Source organism: Chelmon rostratus, chromosome 24 (genome assembly GCF_017976325.1).
Source record: "Chelmon rostratus isolate fCheRos1 chromosome 24, fCheRos1.pri, whole genome shotgun sequence".
Classification (NCBI taxonomy): Eukaryota; Metazoa; Chordata; class Actinopteri; order Chaetodontiformes; family Chaetodontidae; genus Chelmon; species Chelmon rostratus.
This window is the reverse complement of record NC_055681.1, coordinates 7,110,548-7,133,473: the sequence shown is the minus strand read 5'-3', so window position 1 is coordinate 7,133,473 and position 22,926 is coordinate 7,110,548. Positions and strand designations below refer to the sequence as shown.

At 45.7% G+C, this 22,926-nt stretch overlaps 2 protein-coding genes across 2 annotated transcripts; both read right to left on the bottom strand.

Annotated features, from left to right (window-relative positions):
- Positions 1 to 245: 245 nt before the first annotated feature.
- On the bottom strand, positions 246 to 6,224 carry LOC121627388 (protein FAM171B). Its single transcript, XM_041966273.1, has 8 exons — positions 5,947 to 6,224; positions 4,527 to 4,760; positions 3,451 to 3,543; positions 2,968 to 3,129; positions 2,638 to 2,808; positions 2,320 to 2,436; positions 2,108 to 2,231; positions 246 to 1,698 (listed from the first exon to the last, which is right to left on the bottom strand). Exons 1-8 carry the CDS (start codon positions 6,152 to 6,154, stop codon positions 375 to 377), a joined length of 2,433 nt encoding a protein of 810 aa, XP_041822207.1. The 5' UTR covers positions 6,155 to 6,224; the 3' UTR covers positions 246 to 374.
- Positions 6,225 to 8,635: 2,411 nt separating this feature from the next.
- LOC121627428 (SLAIN motif-containing protein 1-like) lies at positions 8,636 to 22,802 on the bottom strand. Its single transcript, XM_041966335.1, has 10 exons — positions 22,378 to 22,802; positions 20,766 to 20,902; positions 15,149 to 15,292; positions 14,949 to 15,062; positions 13,465 to 13,614; positions 12,091 to 12,456; positions 11,341 to 11,352; positions 10,662 to 10,811; positions 10,232 to 10,562; positions 8,636 to 9,669 (listed from the first exon to the last, which is right to left on the bottom strand). The coding sequence occupies exons 1-10, from the start codon at positions 22,800 to 22,802 to the stop codon at positions 9,594 to 9,596; spliced, it is 1,905 nt and encodes a 634-aa protein (XP_041822269.1). The 3' UTR covers positions 8,636 to 9,593.
- Between the last annotated feature and the right edge of the window lie 124 nt (positions 22,803 to 22,926).

Here is a 22,926-nt window from a genome sequence, read left to right as displayed (position 1 = left end):
ATAATGCCAGTACTGGGGGCTGTGGGATATCGTGTTCACACGGACATTTTGCTGTGAAGAATCTCGCTGGTGATCTTCAGATTCGGTAGAATATGAGGGAACATGGTGCACAAACTTGTCTAACAGCAGCTACATAATGCTTGACATGACGCAGATCCTGCTTTATTTCTTGAGCTAGCTCATGCATTCTTTGGCAAAGTTGTACAATCACATAACTCGACAACAACAACAATGCCTGTGTGAGCACGAGTGTTTAAAAACTAGTTCGGATCTTGTGATGAAAATAGCTCGCAATGGGTTAGATGGAAAATGGGACATTTAAATTAAGCATGAACGAAAAAATGCTCGTCTCCATGTTTGCAATGGGCCATGCTCTAACTTCGCTTGGTCAGAGGTCTCCCCTCACGGACATGCTTGGCACTCCTTTTTTCTGTCTTCCCCTTCTCCCTCACCTTCCTCAGGCGTCGTGGAGGCGGCGTACCTCTCGACTCACTGTCCTCCTGAGCGCTGGAAGTATCCATCCCGTCCCGCTCTTCGGGAATGTTGGGAATAGCTCCACTGCTCCCGTCTAAAATGTTCCTCAGGGAAGGGTCCTCTGGCGTACAGGTGGCCGTTGTGCCACTCTCACTACTGCTCAGGTCCTGCTCTTCACCGTAACGCCCCCCTCGGCTGTGGTGCGGCAGGGAAGAGGCCCTGATTGAAGGCCTGTCGCGCTCTGTCTCGCGGATATTCTGCAGAGGCTCGTTCATGTCCACCCCCGAGTCCAGGCTGGTGTCGTTGCTGCTCGGTGGGCGGTGGCGACTCTGGAGCTCAATGATGGAGTGGCGAACTTGTGCGGCCGGCTTCCCGTCTAAGGAGACAAACCAGGCCCTGGGGTGAGACGACAAGGGCTTTCCCCGGGTCAGCTCGAGCAAGGTGCGCTCTGAAATCCCTTGCAGCTCGCTGGGTACGCCATGCCCACTGCTGAAGGCCTCCATACCAGCTGCCTCATTAAGAGTCCCAGGCACAGAGACGGAGGATTCGAGGAGGTTACTGTAGCGTCCCCACACAGCGGCGTTAGGACCTTGGCCTTGGGGGGGAGTCTCCAGAGGCTGGGGCTCGTCTTGGCTGCTCTGCTGTGGGCTGCTTCCACCTTGGGAGTGGTGGTGAGGGACTTTGGGTAGTGTCTGGGTGTAGCTGTCTTTACTTGCAGGCTCTGAGTGAGCATCATACTCAACTCCATTGCGGGGGAAGGTAGCAGACTTGCAACCTGACAGTTGCGGCTCCTGAACGCTGAAAAGCTCTGGCGCCTGAATGATAGCCACTGGCTGGTTGTAGATATGCACCAGCTTATCTTGGAAGAAGTTGTCAGAGTTCACGTTGACCCGGTTCTGCTCTGACTTCTCCCGAAGCCGAGCCACCTCTTCACTGTTGATGTAGTGGGATGGCGGCTGGGGACCTTTCATCCGATCCGGAGCAATGTTCTCATAAAACGGAGCCGCCGGGCGACTCCCTGGATCCTCCACATAGATGTTGTAGTTGGCTTTGTGCCTCGGCGTGGACAAGGGTTCACACTGGACACTGCAGGAAGCGAGGCTGTTGTCGCCAGAACGGAACAACAGACCCTCTTCCATGTGGGTGGAGGTGGTTTGGTCTTTCTTCACCACCGTGAGTTTGGAAAAGCGTGCTGTCCTTCTCCTCGGCTGTCCATGGAAGCTTCTGTATATGGGAGAAACTGAATTTAATCAGGGTGGTCTTCAGTTTCATCGGGTTGATTTCCAAACAGGCAAAAGCTGACTGTATATGCAGATGGATGACATGACAGCTCCCCAAAAGTGAAGCCAAAGCGGGGTTTACTTTTTTTAGTTTACTTTTCTGATTGTGTTTAATTAGTTATGTTCTGCAACAAAGATGGGATGTAATGTCATTACTAACAGCACCTATATCTGGGATATTTTGCCTTAATTTTTGCACAGCCTTGTCCATCTTTACATACAGTCTATGTTTTTTATATACAGTACATAGAGAGGTGATTCTGACTAAATAACTAAATGGAAAATAATGAAGAAAATAATGGAAAAAAAATGTGTTCTTTATACTGAAAATTCAACCTGACCGAGATTCTTACCCGCAGTGACACAGCACCAAAGAAAGAAATCCAATCACAATAGCCAGCGTTCCTCCCAGTATTCCCAGCAACAGATAGGTGTGGTAGGATAAGAAATCCAAAGAGCTTCCGTGTCCCTGGTAATCTGAAAGGTCACATTTAGAGATAGATATAAAACATTTACCAGTACAAATGTCACAAGCTTCCAGTATGAGCTGATGAAATTTATGTACCGTTAGATGAGGGAAGGGGGGCGGCAATCCAGTGGCCCAGATGGGAGGCGGTGTAGGTCCAAACCAGCTCATCACCAACTGTCTTCACTATTCCCAGACCCTGACTCTCCCAGGCACCTTCAAACACAATGAAATTGATGTTTGTACATTACAGCAGGTGTTGTGAACTACTGAGTTACACCATTTTGTGTTTATGTGTTTTACTCAGTGTGAAGATCTCAAAGAGAAAGTAAATTTACAAGCATGATGCAACTTTTATGCATTTCTCTAAGCAATCTAAGAGTGTGTCATGTAGTATTATATTATTATTATTATTACCTGTCTTTAGGTTAAAGGCCCAGGCTGGAACAGTATCAGCAGCCCTGAGGCGCGTGCTGTGTCCCAGGGGCAGGCTGATTTGAATGGGCCCTCGAACCTGGAGCTCCTCACCACCGGAGTACAGCAGGACGTTGACGGCCGCCACCGCCTTCAGCTCGACACGTCTTAACACTGCAGACACGAGGAAGAGTGAGGTAAATTCTTAAGTTTAAAGTTTCAGTAGTGTAACAACCAATTTGTAAAGAATTATCATAAAACAACAAAACAAAGCTAGACTTAAGGCCCCATCTAAACAAACACTCCACACACCTTGTCATATTTAAGGCTCACCTGATTTGCTGCTGCTGATGATGCCTGGAGTGCAGTTGCTGCAGTCTTTAGCTAGGTGGTGCTGTGGCACAGTCAGGTATGCCGTCAGTGAAGAGATGTTGTTCTTATCAGTCATGGTGAGGAGGTTCTTTGGGAACTTAACCTTGGGTTGAGAGGAGCTGTCTGTAAAAACAAGATGGCACATAATGCCGTGTTGTAGCTTTGTCCTATTCACACTTTAATATTGTAATACAGTCAATAGTCATGCAGTTACTTTGCTGTTTTCTTGTGTTTTGTCAACCAGTCACTTCTTAATTTTCCACTTTAATCTGTGCAAATCAAAAACTTAAGAGCAACCAAAAGTAATTATAATTCTCACATTTAGTTAAAAATTTTTCAAACATAAAATGTTGTCATCCACCTCATAGTGCAATGTGAAGGATGTGTTCAGCTCCAAATCAAAGCTCTGATTTGCTCCGACCTCAAAAAAGCGTGTGAACTTACCAGGTAGCTTCCTGGTAATGAGTACCGAGTCTTCAAACAGCCAGATGTTCCCCTGACTGTGAGGGAGCAGCAGCAGCGTCACAGCAGAGAAAACTGCAGGGAGACAAAAAAAAAAAGGTGAAAAATCATGATTCATTCATCATTTTTACCCGAGTTCTTCCAAAGAGACAAAAGTCACCAGCGCTTCTGTCATTGTCCTTTGCTTTTTGCTTTTTGGACATAGATGCTGCTTATGGTGACTTGTAGGCCTGTGAAACAGCCAGCAGATGGCAGTACTGCCACAAACCTCTTTTTTAGGGTTCAGCTGTCTGGCTCAGCAGCACAAAAGGGAGGCGCCTCTGATAATGCAGAGCAAAGCAGGTCTCGACAGATGACACTCTTTTATCATCCGTCTGATTTTTATACCCTGTAACACCTGCTCCATGTATGCTTTAAAACACCACCTTCCTGCACCTGAGTGAGACCAAGAAGAGGAAGTGGGAAAACATATAGAAAAACCGGTGTAGCTAAAGAGCCCCCACCCCCCTCTGCGTTTGAGTCAGGGCAGGACAAAGACAGTTTGCTGAGGCAGGGATACGTTTCCCCCCGAGCACTCGACTCTCCATGGCTGTGGAGACAATCAATAAAATGACTCCAGGACACAGCCTTCAGTTACACTGTACGCTGGGAACATAAACTGCTTCATCATGAACAAACCTCAGTGACAAGTTGTATGTTGTCGCAGACACTTCATCAATCTGTAATGTCCATGAATAATGCAGTTGTGTGAATACCTTGGCTGGCACGGCTGAAAATAAGTGCTTGCAAATGGCTTGTTTTAGCCTCCCCACACCATAATTTACATGTTTTTTTGTTTACACAGCTTAAATAGCGTACGTCTATGAAGAGCAATGCTCAAGCCTCATGCTCCGATCGATACTTGCTGGAAAATCCTCTTTACTCGCCTCCCTCTAAGGGGAGGTCAGGGTCAGCTGTGACCTGTCTGAATGTGTGGACAGAGCCTATAGAGACACGATGAGATGTCAGCCAGTCTTGTTTGGATTGCCAAAGGTTTTGGGTGCGTGGGTGTTACTCACTCGGTCTCTTGGTGGTGCTCCAGGGCAGGGGGCTGGGCACGTAGCCTTCCATGTTGCCCAGCAGAGTCAGAGTGAGGCCTGGGCTGTACGCTACCCAGAGCAGAACCTCACCTCTCTCCCCTGTTCGGGCAGAGCTCGTCAGGGTGTGGTTTATGTAAACATCCACTGAAGCACCTGGCAGCACCTGACGGGTCGCCATGTCCCTCACCAGCACCTTCAGGGCAAACTGGGACTCTGTAAGCAAAAGTAATGCAATTCAGACCATCAAAATGCCTGTTTGAGGCTTTCAAGTGATCTACTTTGTTAAATTTGAAACACAATTGTATTTCGTATTGTATTCTTTCTGTTATCACCTAAATGTCTTAGGTGTATAACATGTGTCTGTGCATAAGTTCTATCTGTATGCAGAGCAGCCTCTGCCACTTCCTCTCAGCAGCAGCACTCAGTAACCTTTCCCTCACCATGAAAAAGTGATGAGGCAGCCACATAGATTTGGTGGGAGAATGAAAAATACATCAAAACCAAGTGACAGAGAAGAAAGCAAGTCTGCATAGCCACATTTCTTCCCCTCTAACGCTGTCACTTACATATGCATTCTGAACATGTATTACATATCTATCTCTTTTATCTTAGTCAGACTGTCCAAGTGGATGTATTGAGCACTGTAACTGCTCATATACATGATGCTATGGTCTGTAAGTCTGTATGTGGCCAGCAGAGTTCCTGGAAAGCATTCAAGTGTGCTTTTGATGGTTCACAGTATGTAAACTGACACCTGAAAACCCCACTGAATGTAAACAGAAGGCCATCAATGAGCACAGGTTTACCTACTGTATCAGCAGTGCAGCACAGGATTACCATGTTCCCCATTAATACATCACCTGCTCAGGCCAAAAAGATAAAAACCCTAATCCCTCAAACCTCCACATTATACACCTTAATCCTGTTAGTGTGCTGGCCAACGGAAACAGACAATCAGACAATAGCTTGGTGTTTAGGATAGTTAATGAGAGCAAAGGTTAGTATTAATGGAGATGGTTTACTTTAAACATTGGCATCTCTTCATCTTCAGAAAAAATGCCACTTTTCCTGACTGGCAGAAGTACATTATGCTTTAAGATAGGTAGAAAATAAATATCCAGAATATGGATTTGTGACAGGATTTAATGCAATGTATTTTAGTACATTTTAAAATATATATGTATTTCCATATTTCAATAATTTTCTCTAGAAATCAAAGAATATAAGCAATATAATGTGAAGAAATGACACGTCTCATTTTTCAGTTTCGGTGAAACAAAAACAAACCGCCTAACACTGCTGCCTGAATACGTTATGAGTCACTTTATTGCAGCTAATTTCCATTTTCTCTAACAATGACGGCCTGAAGCAGCCCGAGCTCGTTCCTGTGCGTGTTTACCTGCTATCGGGGCGGAGGGGCTGACGGATCGCCCCGGGCCGGTCGGGTCTCCCACTGCGACGGTGAGGCCATTGTCCCCGGGCGAAGAGGAGGGCAGGCCGCCGCCCTCCTCCGCTGCTCTCACCGCCACATCCAGGCAGGAAATCAGAAGCAAAGACCGCAGAAAGAGCAGCAGCGGAGACGGCAGGTGGCGATCAGCAGCGGGCATGGCGAGAGGGGGAGCAGGCTCAAAGACATACCGAACCGCGACAGACGAGCTCGGGAGGAGCAGAACGATGTCCAGCGGTGCTTGTCCTTTTCACGAAGGCCTCATCTCTCTCACCGTTTCTTGTAACGTCGGTGCGCACATACGGGGGAAAAGCCCCGTGGAGAAAGGATGAGCTGGTGCTGAGGCTGGGCGTGTGTGGCCGAAGATCCTCTCCGCCGGAAGATGTGTCACTCAGAGAAAAGAAAATGCAAACACTCAAATTCACCAGGATTTGAGCCTTAGAAGTAAATAATTGTAAATCTATCAATCTAGTTGAGTATTTTTCCACAATTCGTTTAACATTTTACAGACTGAGCAATTACAGTTCGAAAGGAATCGAATCGGAAAAGAAAGAGAGTGGGTGGTCTTTGGTCGCAATCATCTTTGGGAAGGGACGGGAGACGGTGTTACATCATCGTGGTCTGCTTGGCCCCCTGTCGGTCAACTAAGATCCCCGGGCGCCTATTTTGATCTGCTCTGCTTTGTTTTTTGGTTTTGAGTTTTCCTGTTACAAAACTCACTTGCATGTGTAGCATTATGTGCCAAAAGCAAGTATGAAGATTAAGTGAAGTGCAGAATACTGTGTTGTCCACTCTGCTGTGGACAAGTGCAGCTCTGAAACATGTGTGCACCATGTTTCATATCATGAATGCAACAGTTCATGAAATCTGATGACAAAATGACTATATTTATTTTGTGTTTGATATTTGTAGATGGATACACAATGGATACGGATGTTGACAACTTTGGAAGAGTCTTCAGGTAAGTATCAAGTTTATTATTATGTCTTTATGATTGTGTGTATGTTGACACATAGATGTTTTGTCAAAGGAAATGGACAAGTTATAAGCTCTTTAATGATAAAATTCATCACCTCAATTGGTATTGATGTATTTTCAAAACCAGAAACAAGGTGAATTTTCATTGGTCTGTCATATCGCTTTCATTCATACTGACTGTGACAGAGTGAATGTGTAGCATATTGTATAATTGAACTTGTGTTGAATGAGTCTGGTTTGTTGTCATCTGGATGTGCTGCTTGATTCAAAGAGCACATGTTGGCCTGCAACTTGTGAAGAATTTTTGAGAAAGTCTGCAAAAAGAGGTGAAGGTTTCTCTCTTCCTCCGTCTGCTCTCCTCTGTCTAGTCTTCCTCCGTCTGCCCTCCTCTCCGCCTAGTCTTCCTCCGTCTGCCCTCCTCTCCGCCTAGTCTTCCTCCGTCTGCCCTCCTCTCCGCCTAGTCTTCCTCCGTCTGCCCTCCTCTCCGCCTAGTCTTCCTCCGTCTGCCTAGTCTTCCTCCGTCTGCCCTCCCTCCGTCTGCCCTCCTCTGTGTCTACATCTTCTCCCTCCTCCTGTCTACTCTTCTCTCCTCTCTTAAAACACCAGCTGAATCTGATTTTCTCTTGCATAACCCTTTGCTTGTAACTCTCCAGGAACCCAGGGGGCACGGCCCCCGCCCAGACCCCCCACCCTCCGCTCCAGGACTCAGGGTTACACGGGTCTCGAACCAGGTCTGCCACAGTGCAGATATTTCACCAAGCCTGGACGGTACCGCTGCCCCACTGAGCCTTTTGCATTCATGTGTGTTCGGAACTTCTATTTATTGTTCAAGTCAGTCTGAAGGGAAAACAATGAAAATCTCACCAGGGGAGAAGCCTGGTTTTGATCCACCAGTCTCAGGTATTGCAAACATCAGCTTATCCCAGTGAGCTGTACCTGATATTAATAAATGATGTTCGGAACTTCTATTTGGTGTTCACTTTACTCTGACAAGAACACAGTGAAAATATCAGTCCACAGAAGCCTGGTTTTGATCCACCAACCTCAGCTTTCAAGACCCACATCAGCAACTTATCTTACTGAGCTGTACTTGACCTTGTTAAGGGGTTGCTTGGAACTTGTACTTGTTGTTCACATGAGTCTGAAGAGAAAACATTGAAAATATTGCCAGGATATGATCCACCAACCACAGATATTATCCATATCAACCACATCAGCAATTCATCTCACTGAGCTGAAGCTGCAGTCTGATCAACATTATCTATCTTAACCACATGAACAGCTATTCCTGTAGACGACGGTCCAGGTGACCTTAAGTACAGATTACACCCGAGCTCTCTTAAACACCATCGTAGCACATCCCTGGCATAAAAAAAATGTAAAAGAAATACAGAAAACTCAAATCTAATTATCAACAGTTCATTATTACAGGAAGCATTATCATACCTTTTGGCCAATGATGACACTGAGCTATTTGAAGTTCTCCCACTAGATGGCAACATCAAAACAACTAACCTCTCCTATACATTCTAACAAGGCAACATGCTGCAGTGAAGTGTCAAATCACTGCCTGTTGATAGTCAACATTAAGTAATGAGAGGAGAAAAAAAAAAAATCTTTAATTCAGTGTGTTTTAATAAAATGCTTCAGTTCATCACAGTAACAAAAGTATTAGGATTCTGTGAAACGTGGTAGCGGCCATTTAAAAACACAGGTGGAATATTACAAACAAAGGGTGCTACATTATGCCGTGTTTAACTGTGAAATCTCCCCAAAACATTTACTTCACTATTTTATTCCATAAATTCAGAAGATTAAATGCAGAAGTGCAAACATTAGTCAACAGAACATAAAAATATCAGTAACTTCAGAGATTTATACAAAGTGCAACAAGAACAGATCCTTTGTCGGTGATTAGAAAGGGTAAATATGTACGCCATGGTGAGAATTTAGTAAACACATTGAAACATTTTCCTTTTGGTCAAGAGTCAGATTTTAAAATTCAATAGTATTGCATCTATATATATACATATATATATACTTATATGTATGCACATTTAATCGTTCAGCATTGTACACGAATACATACTTTAATGTCTTGAAAAAAATCAGACCAAATGTGCCCAAACAAACAGGGACTGATGACATTTTAGCAGCATCATTGGCTCTTGTTGCCAGAGGGAAAACACCTGATTAGTCAAAAACTTTGTTCAAAATAAATATATAAATAAATGCAGTATTGTGAGACTCATTTGATAAAAACTGGCAGCCCTCTTTAATCGCTTAGTATTACTGGTACCCTACAGACGGTGGTTTATTGCACAAGAGCAGCAGGGAGCAACTCCCTCTTGGCACGAACCAAACTCAGTCGAGCCGTCAGTAAAATGAGACCTGACGTGCATCCAGATAGAAACAACCCGCCTTCCCCGAAGAAATTCTGCATAGCACTGAATGGATGAGTTCTCTTCCTCTACTGTTTGGACATTGACCCATTCTATGCAGGATCTCAGACAACCTAATTGTTACTTTTTGGTCCAACCCATTGAAATGTCTCAATTTCTGCTGAGGCGTAGTGACGTACCCCAGCCAGCGGGGGGCCACTGCACCACTTCATCCGTTCATCAGTAGCAGCCGTCTCTCCAGGTGCTGTCACGGAGGGCACTGAGGGTGGACAGGCTCTTTGGAGGTGTCAGTAAACTGAGGAAAACAAGAAAAGAATGGTGGAAAATCAGCTGACAAGACAGATAAGAGATTAACTAAATCTACAACTTTAATGCCATACTTACAAAACAAAAGCCCAGACACAGTTTTACCTGATTTGCAGGTACAGAGGCTGCTAAATAAGATCTGATGTTGCCGTTTCAGACACATTTTGTGAAAGCAATGGCTTGCAAAAAAAAGGGCAAATTTGGAACATTAGTTGGCGGGTTCTTCAACTCCTTTGATGATTATTGTAAACAAACAAGTGTCTACAGCGGTGCTAGTAGCTCTGTGAAGCTGCACTTAGGCACAGTATTTCCAGGAGGCATTCTGTTAACCGTGGTCAGCATGTTAGCTTGCTAACATTTGCTAATTAGCAGTGAACACAAAGTGCACCTGAGGCTGATGTGAACGTCTTTAGTTTTGCAGGTATTTGGTCAGAAATGAAAGAATTGGACACATTAATTTTATCAAATTTCATAGCACACCATCAAATATCAAATACTTTATTCTCTAACTGTCTAAACGAGTGTTTCTGAAAGAATAAAAGAGGGTTTACCTTCGTGCTGGTTGGGCCACCTTGCTGCGGGGGGTGGAACTTGTGGTGCCAACGAAGGAGGCGGGGCGGGGCAGGCTGCTGCGAGCGGCTGGGGTGGAAGTGGGCATGCCCCCTCCACCAGCCTGTTTACTGAGAAGAGGGATCCCACTGCCTACCCCGTTGTTACCCCCGTTGCTGCTGCTCAGAGACTGGAGGCTGGTGGAGGTCGGCATTGAGGCCGAACCCTTGATGGTGGGACTGACGTAGGCGGTGGCTTTCAGTGGTTGCCGTGACAACGAGGCAAAGTTCCCGACGCTCTGGACCCTGTTCTGCAGCTGTCCTGGGGAGGGGACTAACAGATGTACGAGCAGAAAAAAAAGCTAAAATTAGTGACGCATAATAATTAATTTAATCCAAAGAAACACTTGAAAGAAGAGAGGTGGTGTCTTACTGGAGGACTGCAGTCGAGTCAGCCCACTGGACGAATCAAAACTCTGGCTGTTACGAAGCAAACAAGGGGAAGCGCTAGGATTGGTTGGAATGGGCACACTAGACATGCTGGGAGCTCTGACAAGGTTAGGCATGCTCCTCCGCAGCTTATCTAACAGACAGAGAGATAAACCCACACAAATGTAAATCCATTTAGTTATGAGATAAACAAGGGCTGATTTTAATGTAAAAATGCAGCTGTTTTCTGTCCATCCCTGCCTGTTCTTTTATTACAAGCCCGTCCCTTAAGACGGCTCGTAAAGCTGCCGTGATCTCCTTCACCGTAACAGCAGTTTCAGATATACACTCCTAACTCTTAATCCCATCAAACTCTCTCTAGTCTCAGAACGGAAACACAGGCCAGTCACCACTTTAAGAACGGTTGTACAAGAGGCTTAGACAGAGTTATTATTAAGTCGTAGGGACATCGGTGTGGGTCAGTCTGGGTGTCGATGGATGGTTAAAGAGCGAAGGCAGGATATGTCTCAAAATGTGAAAAAATTAGGAAATAAGCAATAAGCAATAAATGGCTTTAACATGTTGTGTTTAAAAGTTGGATTAATGTTCAATAGCAAATTTTCAATGTTAATGAGGTTAGAAGACTGAAATCTCATCTTAGTGTAAAAACATTGTCGACTTACTCTCAAATTCGGCTGGACGCCGTGACGAGGTTTCCCCAAAACAACACGGCCAACAGCATTCACATATATACAAATACACACATAAGTATTTCACGTACAAAACATGTAAACAAAGAGATAACTGATTAGTGCTATGGATAGCAATCACATGGTGTATTTATAAGTTAGCAAGGTCGAGGCTAACATCTTTCTCCCTCATTTTTTACACTAAAAATTAAAGCCAGATGTAGTCATTTCACGTGCATGAAGAGTTGCATGATGGGAAGAGAAGGATTGATGGTTTGACACGTCGTATTCTATACACCCTTTGGAGCTCTGTTTCCCACCACCGGATAATGTAAGTGAAATATTCAGTCTCCCTTTCGCTCTGTTTTGGTCTCCTGAGGGAAAGTTAAGCTCTTCTGCTGCTAAATGCTACACCAGCTAGTCCCAAACATTGGCGTCGCTCCCTGTGGTGTCTGACGATGTAAATAAGAGTGGTGGTCGTGAAACGAAACAGTGATGTTTTGGTCTTTAAAACCGAAACAACGAGCTCAAAGACTCTAAAACGACTGTCAGGCTCAGAGAATATGCAGTGTTGGTGATAATTCTGCACGACCAACCCCTTACATTACAAATAGCCATTTGTTCTTCTGGTAATGTGAAAGTATTTATAAGCGTATTGACGCTTCTTTCAGGCCTTCTTTTCCCCTCGACTCCAGTAAAAATCTGCAGAGATTTGCACCAGATTTTAAAAGCGTCTTTTCTCACCTGATCCTGGTCTGAGGCCCTGTGGCTCGGCTGCGCAGAGGCTGCCCAGTCCCAGTCCCAGACCCTGGGGCTGAGGTTGAAAGGCGAACCCAGCGGAAGGGTAAGGAGGGGTGGAGGGGGTGGAAGGAGGGGTGGACAGGGAACTTGTGCTTCTTCGCCAGTCTCGGATGCTGGAGAAGGTGTGGGAGTGCGGGAGACGGGTGAGGCGTGGCTGCGGCGGGGGCAGGAGGCCGTAGTCTTCGTCGTCCTCCTCGTCTTCCTCCTCCAGGTCGGGGCCGGCGCTGAGCTGGCTGAGCTGGAAGGTGAAGCTCTGGCTGCGGCGGTTGGCCAGGACCGATGATGTACTGGCGTAGTCCTGTCTTAGACCTGGGGGAGCGAGATATGAGGACCGGCGTGCAAAACACACACACAGACAGGACAAACACACGTGCGCACGCACGCACACACAGTCATCACCTCCTGGGGTTAATGAAGCTGAAGTAGCGATGAGCTCTGAGATCTGGTGCCATATGTTAAAATATTAGAAAGGAGGGAACAATAGAGACAGATGGACAGCAGAAGAAGTGAGACACACAATAACAGAGACGACTTCAAAAACACTGTAATAACTAGGAGATACTGTAATTATTTATAGCAGACTGTTTATCTGGAAGTAGAGGTTAGCTAATTTCTCCAGTCTTCATCAGCACATGAAGTGGTACTGTACTTACAGTAAGTATAAAGGTACATGTACTTCACTTGATTTTTGACTGCATCTCAGAGAGAAATACTGTAATTTTTGCTGGAACATTGTATAGCACTGAAAAAAGTACTGTGATGATACACAGCTCTTTTAAAAACACCCCATTCCAGTTTCATTTAATGTCACTTAAAGGATAACTTTCGTTTTTTACAACCTGGACCTTATTTGTAGCATTAAATACGACCATTTAGACACCCAGACAACTTTGGTGGCATTTGGAGTCGTTTTGAAGAAATTAGCCCCAGAGGAGCGGCGCGTATATCTGTATAATGCGAGTACTCGGGGCATCCATGCGTAGCCTCTATAAACGCATAACCCTAACCCGCCTGTGAACAGGTGAAATGTCTGCTGTGAAACTGGTCTGTTTGACTCTAAATTCACTCCATATTTCCAGGCCTCCTCTGCAATGTCTCCGGCCCTCTGACCTAAAATAAGGAACAATACAGCCGGCATGCAGTGAGCCACAATCCCTACAATTTAGAGTGTTAATTATACGCCATTTCTCAGAGCAAGAGCTACTCTGGGGATAGAAATACTGTCATTAGGGGTGTTAAATCTCAAGAGGCAGAGCTAAACTATTGCATGTTTTCCTGCTTAGCGTTGTCTGAAACCAAGCAGAGTCCATAACTTACTCTCCTCCTGCAGTCGGGCCATAACCTGGACGTCGGTGAGGTCGTGCAGTTTGTATCCCAGAGTGATGGAGTCGTCCTCCACCTCTGAGGCACCGAAGTCGCTGTCCACAGACGACTGGGGACTGAGGGTTGAGCGCCGGAGGCTGCGGCCTTTGAACAAAAATAAAAACGGTCTTAGAAAACAGAATCTGCCAGTTTTCCTCACCGACAACTTCCCCTCGATCTCATTTTACCCTTCCGGCTCGTGTGCGACACAACCGCCAGAGTTAAACAAGCGAGACCGGCACAGTTTTGGCAGCACGCAGATGAGAAAAGCACCCTCGAGTCTTCTGAGTGTCCTCTGCACAAAGATGGAGGATCCAAACTAATGGAGGATGACACTTGGCTCTGAGAATTAGAGCCTATTAAGCAGCAGTGAGGCAGAATATTAGCACAGAGGTTATACCAACCTCTCCCCAGTTAATGATATTCCAGATATCTGCGCACCATGACTGCGCTCTAAAGTAATCCTCTCCATCATTTGTATTAGTCTAATTCCTTTTGCTCTTATGTGGTCACTCAGGCAAAGATTTCTGCTCCCTTATTGGCCTTTTTGGGTCATTTTTCACCCAAATTTTACACAACACATTCACTAACTTAACTATAATGGTTAACTTTTACTGCTTTCCACTGAAGAAACAGTCTCCCCTTTATTAAAACTGTTTACAGCAAGGAAAATAGAGTTATTCTAAGTAATCTGCTTCTGGAAAGACATGGTTTCTTACATTGGTTTATTGCAATAGTATAAGCACCCTGAATTAAAAGCCATGCAGATATATCAAATACCACAAAAGGTTTCCTTCTTTTTTGATGTGGGTGAATCAAATTCATTGGAAGGTCAAGCATTCAATCTTTAACTGCAATTTTGTGTGTGTGTTTTTTGTTTTAATAGTCAAAAATCATTATGGAGTTTGGTTGGTGGCACAGACATGAAAGTGAGCTTTATGTTCGGAACAACACACTGAATATCTTGACAGAAAATGCCACGTTGCTGTTTGGACTCGCACCGTCATGGAACTGAGCCCAGGGCTGAAAAGCCACCAGTGACTCCCTGTGGCAGTTAGTTTCTGCTGCTCCGCGAAGACTGAACAGTCCTCCAACGTGGCCTCGCTCCTTCCCTGCAGCTTTGCCCTCTGCTGTGTCTGGAACATAATTTTTTTTTTCCATCACGAATAATGCACAATAAAGGCTGTGGCACAGTTTAATTTCTGCGAGCGAAGCGTAGCTCGAAGGCTGCGGGGAAAATATATTCCTTCACTCCCACGACATCCGTGAGCTGAAAGAGTATCTGAAAAGCTTGTGGCTGACCCAGTTCTACACAGCGTCTTCACCTACACATTAGTATTCTGATTACTCGAAGCACATTTGGTTTTATGTCCTGCTCTGTATGAACAGCAGGGAGTGCGGTGTGTTGGTATGAAAGCAGGAGAAGTGCTGAGGCTTACTGCGGTGGTGAGGGAGGAACGTGGGAGTCCTCTCAGCTACGGGGGAGAGCTCCTTCCCTACAGGACTCAGCGTGCGATGGAGGACCGGGTGGAGCGGGGAGGAGAGGGGTGGAGCTGAGGGAGGACAGGAGGAATTCGAGGTGGTTTTTTTTGCAGCTCTAAAGGTTCATGCTCAAGCATCATCTCATTCCAAACATTACCGTGTCTTTCAGAGGACTGGGGGGTGGAGCAGGGTTTGGCTGGCGAGGAAGCACTGATGGGTGACACTCCGGCCACCCGGCTCAGAGGGGGGCCCGGGGAGGAGGAGGGAGAAGGGCTGGAGAGGGAGCTACGCCACCTGGAGACTGAGGAGGGAGTGCAGGAGACAGGCAGAGGGGGTGTTAAGAACAAGTCACCCTCATTTCAGCATTCATACATCATCAGTGTCTGAGAATCAGTGGAGGAACAAGTTTTCAGCCATTACTCAAGGAAAAGTACTGTGAAAATACTTCAATACCAGTCCTGCATTCAAAAGCATATTTAAGTTTATTAGCAAAGTTGGAGATACGGAAGGGTCTGACGAATTGTAATCTGAAAAGTATCGAGTAACTAAAGCTGTAGCTGTAGTAGACGTCCCTCTGAGGTGCTGTGGAGTAGATGTACAAAACTGCAGAAAATGTAATAAATAGAGTTAAGTACAAGTACTCGAGTAAATGTGCTTCATTAAATGCAAATGAGTCGATGAAGGATTATTTTTATATCAAAATAACAATTCTACCACCATGTTATTCCAAAACAGTCACTTTGGTGTTCCTTCAGTTTCTCTACTCACTGATTTAGGTTTTTACTTAGTTGCCTGTACTTTGTCTCCATATTAACACCACCCGCCTCATGCACCACCATTTTCGTGTCAAAACCAAAAATGTGGACTCCCACTGTGCTGTTAAAGCAGTGCAGCATACCACATTTTCTTCTTCTCCTTATTTTAAAGGATTCTTCTTTCATTATGTAGCACAGCTCAGCTCTCAGACCTCCATGCATTTTAACACGCTGTACTTTTTCACATCAGTTACTCCAGTTTACTTTGCACATCATGAGTTCTCTTGACACTTATTTTGTCTTATTTCCGTTGTATTCTTTCACGTCATACTTTTTGTCACATTTAAATAACTAAGGCACTGAAAAGCTTCTTAATGCATGGGTGCAACCATGTCTTTCTTTGATGGTGGGCCCTCACACAAATCTTTTGCAGGGAGGCCTCATTCCTCCTCACTCCATTTAGAAAAGCAGATGTTAACAAGTCTCTAGCAGTTAAAATGGGGATTTTCTTCGCTAAGAGTGCAGAGTGTATGAAGCTTCTACAGAATATCAACAAAATTCCTAAAATAGACATCAGAACAGACCCTCTCTCATCTCAGAGCTCCACAAGCAGAAGCTGGCTCCAACAACAATAATGCAAAGACAGAAATATTCATACACAACACACAGTGTTTGAAGGGGGGGGTGCAGCACTGTGCAGCCGTTACCTCACCAGCACTGTGACTGCCACCAGCCGCTCTATTCAGCAGCTCCACAACAAAGCTGCATTCAACACAACAGAGCTGCTCTCACTGCAGCTGTACCTGGTGCTGAGCGTCTCAGACAAACCGTTATCATTCATAGATGGAGACAAGGCACTTCGACGGCTTTGCACCACCTGTGATGTGAATACTGAGGTGACGTGGGAACAAAGATGAATAAAAATGTGTTGTATTGTGCAGCTCCTATTGAAGCACCAGGAAAAGGATTTCTCTCTGTTACCTGTCAGTGTGAATGTAAGCCACTTAGCAATGAAGCTGGGGGTGCGCTTCTTTCATGTAAACGGTTGCCACGGCAACAGCTCTCCATTTCACTGCGCTCAACCTGAGGCAGCGAGGCCGAGCTGGTGGGAGGACTCCTCTGCCGCTCACGCTCGGGCTCCAGCAGAGGACCGTTAGCGTCGTGGAGGGAAGGTTCGCTGCCTCTGATGCAACAAGCTGCACGGCTGGTGCAACTTCACAGCACTCAGCCAAGCCAGAGGTCGACCACTGTGACCCGCATACTGCAGAGACTTCTACGTCAGAGCTCGCCAAAAGTATGCGGACACCAGCAGCAGTGCAATTAAACGTCTGTACATTTTCTCAGATTGCTGGGGAAGAAAGCTGACGTTAATGATTCCAAGCAAATGGTTTGTAAAAAGCTGAAATCAGTGTGTGAAGAGCTTTGTTTTATACTCACTACATTGAACCTCTTTTTATGTAATATTGCACAAATCTGCCATTTTATGGTATTTGATAAATGAAATTTGGGCAAATACACTTACTACCACACACACTCCTGTCTGCACGTTCAAGAAAAAACTACAGCTGGCACCTGAAAACAAGAGAAAAAGTGTCCCTAGTTCACTCCAAAGGTAACAAAATCCATGATTAAAATACACTCATTGCTTTTCGTGCTGAGAGGAATGTCAGAAGATTGATACCACTCATGATGTATCTCATGTCTGTGCAGATAATAAGCCTGCTGCCAGCAGCTGATTAGCTTAGCATAGCATAAAGACTGGAAACAGGGGAATGCAGCTAGCTCTGTCTAAAAGTGTCGAAATGCAGCAGTCGGCACCTCCAAAGCCCACTGATGTGCATGTTATGTTCTGTTTGCTCAATCAGTACGTGGACGCAGTGACTTCCTGTTTCCCACCATTTCCACTCTTGGTGCTAAGCTAAGATAACCTGCTGCTTGCTGTTGCTTCATATATTTAATGCACAGATATGAGTGGTGTCAATCTTCTCTCTAAGTCTCTAAGTAGCAGCAAGAGTTTTTACGACAGCGAGGGAATTTCCAAAAACTGATCTTATTGAAAAAGCAACATTCTGGTCATTTTATCAGCCATTAAACTGTCTTTTTCATAAAGGTGGTGGCGGCAGTGTGTGGAGTCCCTTCACTGCACCAGAAACTGCAGAATCTTTCATGAACTGGCCGCTGACTGAAGGCAAAAGAGCAGTCCAGCACGGATGCACTTCCTTTGAAAATACTGCAGATAATGACTTTATTTTCAAAGTGTGGGAGGGCGGAGCGGCCTCGCACGCAGACACAAGCGCGCCCACGCAGGTTAGTCGAGAACCATCTTATCTCATGAAAGGCTTCGGGGGTGTCAAGCTGCCTGCTCGGCTGAGGCCGTGGGAGCTGTCGCCTCCATTCACACTTCAGCCGCGGCCCACTGCTCGGCCCCCTCACAGTCCAACACACCAGCACCCGGACGCAAAACCCTCATCTGCTTCTCCCGCTTCGACTGTCGATAATCTCAAGACATGAAATCTGTTTTTTAAGAGTGGATTCAGGCGTGTGAGTTAACCACGACAACAAAGAATTCAGATTTTTTTTCCAGATGTCCCGTCAGCTGATGTAACCACGACAGGAAGCTCAGTCGCTGCTCTTCCTGCTTTACTTCCTCAGTACTGTTCTTCAGTATCGCTGCTACTAAGTGATGCCTGTAATCAGCAGACATGCAGGTCAGGTGATCCGGGCCTGATCTGCTTAATGCTGTGAGGCAGGGACGGATTATGGCCTGTAAGGTCCTGTTGAGGCCCATTAGTCACAGTGAAGTGATGAGGGTGATCCAGCTTCGACCTGCTTATTGTGGCCACAAAGGAAAACGTCTGAGAAGTCACTTTCTGTTGTTACCTGGCTGAGGAGGGGCTTGCTAATAAACGATCGTGGGAGCGTTAGCGAGTGTTTGGACTCCGTTCTGTTTTTCTTCTGGGCAGCAGCAACTACCATTCATCACGTTTGAATATGCGTGCTTTCGTAAAAATAGCATGTTATTACTTGGCTCCAATTGGATTATTTGAGAGAGTCACAAAGCCAATAACAGGGCTGCATAATTGGAGATACGTGGATGTGATATTAATTACAGTGGCAGGATACAAAAGTACTACCACAATGTACACATACTGTACTCCACTGCAGGCGCAGGTCCTGCAAGTAGACAGAAGTACTGTATTTACAGCAAAATAGCTAATGGCCTGCGCTAATATCGAGCTTTTATCCAGAGTGCTCCACGATGTGCTGACCTGCAGAGCCACAGCCGCCTCTAAATGTGCTTAAATATCACAAGCACAGATTGTGCAGAATGGTTGCACTTAATCCTTTCTAAAAGAGCTTTAAGACTTAAACAATTGAGAAAATTAACCTTTCTCAAAGCAGAACAAATGCACATTAGGGTAGATTGATGTCTATGGCTCTTCTTCTGGTATTGATGCATATCTCCATAGAACAAACGCATGCAAAATCATATTTTAAAGCCTTTATTATCTTATTTTGGATAAGATAATAAGATATCCTTAATTTGAACAACACAGATGCGTGAATTGATATATCAGTGAGTAATACAATATTACTGCCTAACCCTGCAGCACATAGACAGTGGAGAGAAACAGTCCTGTTTAAGATTCTGGAAGATTTCCAGACCTGTTGGACAAATTAAAATCATAAAAATCATCATCAGAAACAGTCCGAAAACACGAAAAGATATAAAATGGAGTAACTGAAGGAAGTTAATTCAAAACTGTGCCTTGTTATATTAGCTGCTACTTGCATAAAACACCTCAATCTGACCGAACTGTGAGTGGTTGAGTTGCATTGTGGGTAATGTAACGCAGGTTTTGACAAGGAAGAAGAATGTGTGAAATTAAAAAAACATCAGCAGAGTGCTCTTTAAAGTACAGCACCAAGTCACCGATGAGGTGGTTTGCTCCACAAAAACACTGCTGCAGTTTTTCTGTGTGTAAATGATGGCACAAAGCCTACAGAAGACTCACTGACCTGCTCTGTAGTGTAGTCTCATTTTAGACTTTTAGAAATGACTTAATTTGCTAACATCCATTGTTGCAGCAGCTACATAGCTGCAGTAAGATGATCAATACAGACCCTAACAGATTACATACTGAGCAATCTGAAGAAAAAGATAATTACATTGATTTTGGTGCCAGGCCGTTTCCTTCCCAAGACAGCGAGAGCATCTCGCTGTGAAGTCTAGACGAGAGGCACTTTAGCGCTTCTTCGCAGCCAAGATTTGAGTCGTGTGAGTCATTGAGCTCCTGTGTTTTTGGCAAGACACCTAAAAGCTGCGTGCATCGGTTTGAAATAGCCTGGAGGAGAACAGCAGCCTGCGAACTAATCTTCTGTCTCCGCCTTAGCTTCGGCCCGTCATGTATGACTGACGACACAAAAAGCTGAGGGTGTGTGTGAGCGACACGTGTGAAAAGAAAAGGACGCCAAACTTATAAAATGGACACAGAAAATAATTAAATAAGCCATAAACAGCCACAAAAAACTCTTCTAATCTTATTAAAAGAAAGAAGTGACAAATCTAAAAATTAGCAGCACCCTGAGACTGAACTCCAGCTGAACCCCACTCGAGACGTTTCTGCACCGCTCGTTCAACAGCGAGAAGCTCCTCCAAACCTCCACAACACACGCAGAAAGACATTTCACTGCTCTACTTTCTTGTTGAGGCTTTGGACCAAACCACAGCGAAACCCTCCAGCTGCTCAGTATCTGCAGCACACTGGTTGAACTGGGCGTCTCCCAGTTGGAAAGGGGTGAAAGTTTACATTATTAGCTTGCTAAAAACACATACATAGACACAAGAGAAAAGCAACAACTGGAAGACGTATATGTCGCACTACCATCTTCAGTTAAGATGCACATCTTTCTATTGGATGTCCTTTCAAAGTATTATGTTTTTAAAATGTGGAAATAATTTATCATCTTTAACAGAACAACATCTCACACAGCGTAATTAACACCATCGTCTCGTACCTTGTTCCAGTCGGAGGGACAGCGATCGCCTGGCGACCTCCACCTCGGATTTGGGGCTGTCCAGGCCCTGCCGACACCACTGCAGAGGTGTGAGGGAGTCGCCCGCGGACTCTCGAGCTTTTGAGGACACGTACAACCTGGACAGACAAACAGATCGAGATGCTGAGAGGCAAAACTTTGGTTTTTGTGTGAGAATGGGCGCCATGACGTCTGCAGACATGCACACACTGTGTGAGGCTGCGTTGAGCCGAATGCTAACACGCACACTGCCAACATGCGGCCTTTTCCTCAGTTATTCCTTATTTTTAGGACAGAAACACAACTCTTTATTCTGAGACATGATGGCATCCACGTTGCTACAAAAACGAAACATTAAAATAACCTTCTTTGATAGATTTGGGTTTATTTTATTTTTATTTGTTGGAGCGACTCCTCAGTGCATTTCTTGACAGGCCCTGGCTCAGCTTTTCAGCTGCGAGGAAGAGGAGCTGCTCTGTTCAAACGGAGTGGATCTGATTATTCTGACAGCCCTCAACTCCTCCGCGAGGCCAACATGGAGGGAGCTGAATTATAGATTAAAACCTGGGCTGGCACCAGGTGAGTCTGACCTGCAGGGGACGCACGAACACGCCTCAGCTGCTATTCCTGGACGCGGGGACGGGAAACGCCTGCGATACGAACACAGTCAATAAAAGATGAATCAGAGTGAGCTGCAGTGCACAGTTGCTGTTTCTACTGATGTAAACAGGGTGGACACTGCCTCCAGAATGGCCACAAAGTTGAATGAACACCTGTGACACATTCATGTTATTTAGTGAGATTTACAGCAGTGTTTGCTGCAATTAGGTGATAAATCAATGAGTGTACTGACAGATAATTAACTCCTGGCTGTTAAGTTAATACTATGTGCAGATTACTACCCATTTCTACAGCTTATTGACTGAATACAGGAGTTTTTTGATTGTTAGACTGAAATATAAGCCATTTCAGGACACCACTTCGAGTAGCTAACTAATTTATGAAGTGAAAAAGCAAAATCAATGAGTTGCTAATGAAAACAGTTGTTAGTTGCAGCCCTATTCAACAAAAACAGTCCGATAGTCAAACTAAGAGGCTTCCTGTTGTCAGTTCATCCTGCAAAATAAGCAAGATTTCAGTTCCTGATTTTGATTTGGTCTCTGCAACAACCTCAGGCGTGTTTATCAGTCAATAAATAACTGATCACCATGTCTCACATCAGGATTAAAGGGTTTTTCTGCAGGTTTTTGATTACATTTAAGATTATCCACTTCACTATCTACTGGAGATACATGTTTTAAAGCATGGCACAGTCACGGGTGGGAGGACTGGCAGCCTGGTGCAGCCCTGATGACAGGCCTGATAACAAGTGGCCTCTCCTCCCAGCTGCCTAATTCGCTCCCGAGGTGTGCTGCTTTGTCTCGGCATGGTAGGGGGCCGGACCGGCTGGTTCCACCCGCAAACAATGACGGGGGGAAAATCACAGGATCGCCTCGATCACACACGTGGCCTCTGCATGCAGGAGTCATGACCCAAAGCTCCTGCAAGACACGCAACAAATGGTTGAAAATGAATGCAAACAGTAGGTAGTTACCATGTTTCATCAGACTCATCTGAGCAGGACAGAGAATTCAGGTCCAGAAGTTCCAGCTCATCCAGAACCGACGGCTCGGATCCGTCCTCCGCCTCCGCCGCTCCATCGCCGCCCGCGTTCGGGAGGAAGTAGTCCAGAGGCTCGTCCGGGGGCGCGAATGACCCTAAGGACGACTGACACAGCAAGGTGGGCAGCGAGCTGGGGAGGCAGTATCCTCCGGCGCCGCCGAGCACGTACGCCGGGGACGGAGGCAGCGCGTGCGGGCCGCCCGAGCAGCCGCTCGCTCGCGTCCGCAGCTGCTCGTTCTGCCGCTCCAGCTTCCGGACCAGCTCCTGCAGCTTCTTCACCTCCAGCTCGGCGTTCAGGGTGTTGCTGTTGCAGTCCACCTCGGTCAACATCGCGGGGTTCAGCACCGCTGCCTCCATTGGACCGGCGCACTGAAGGAAACGCGTTATTTTAGCCACGACCGCGCCTCCAAATTGGATGAGAGATGGAGGACAGGCAGGGCCCAGCTGCTGCGACGCTCCCGGCTCACCCGTCGCCCTCAGA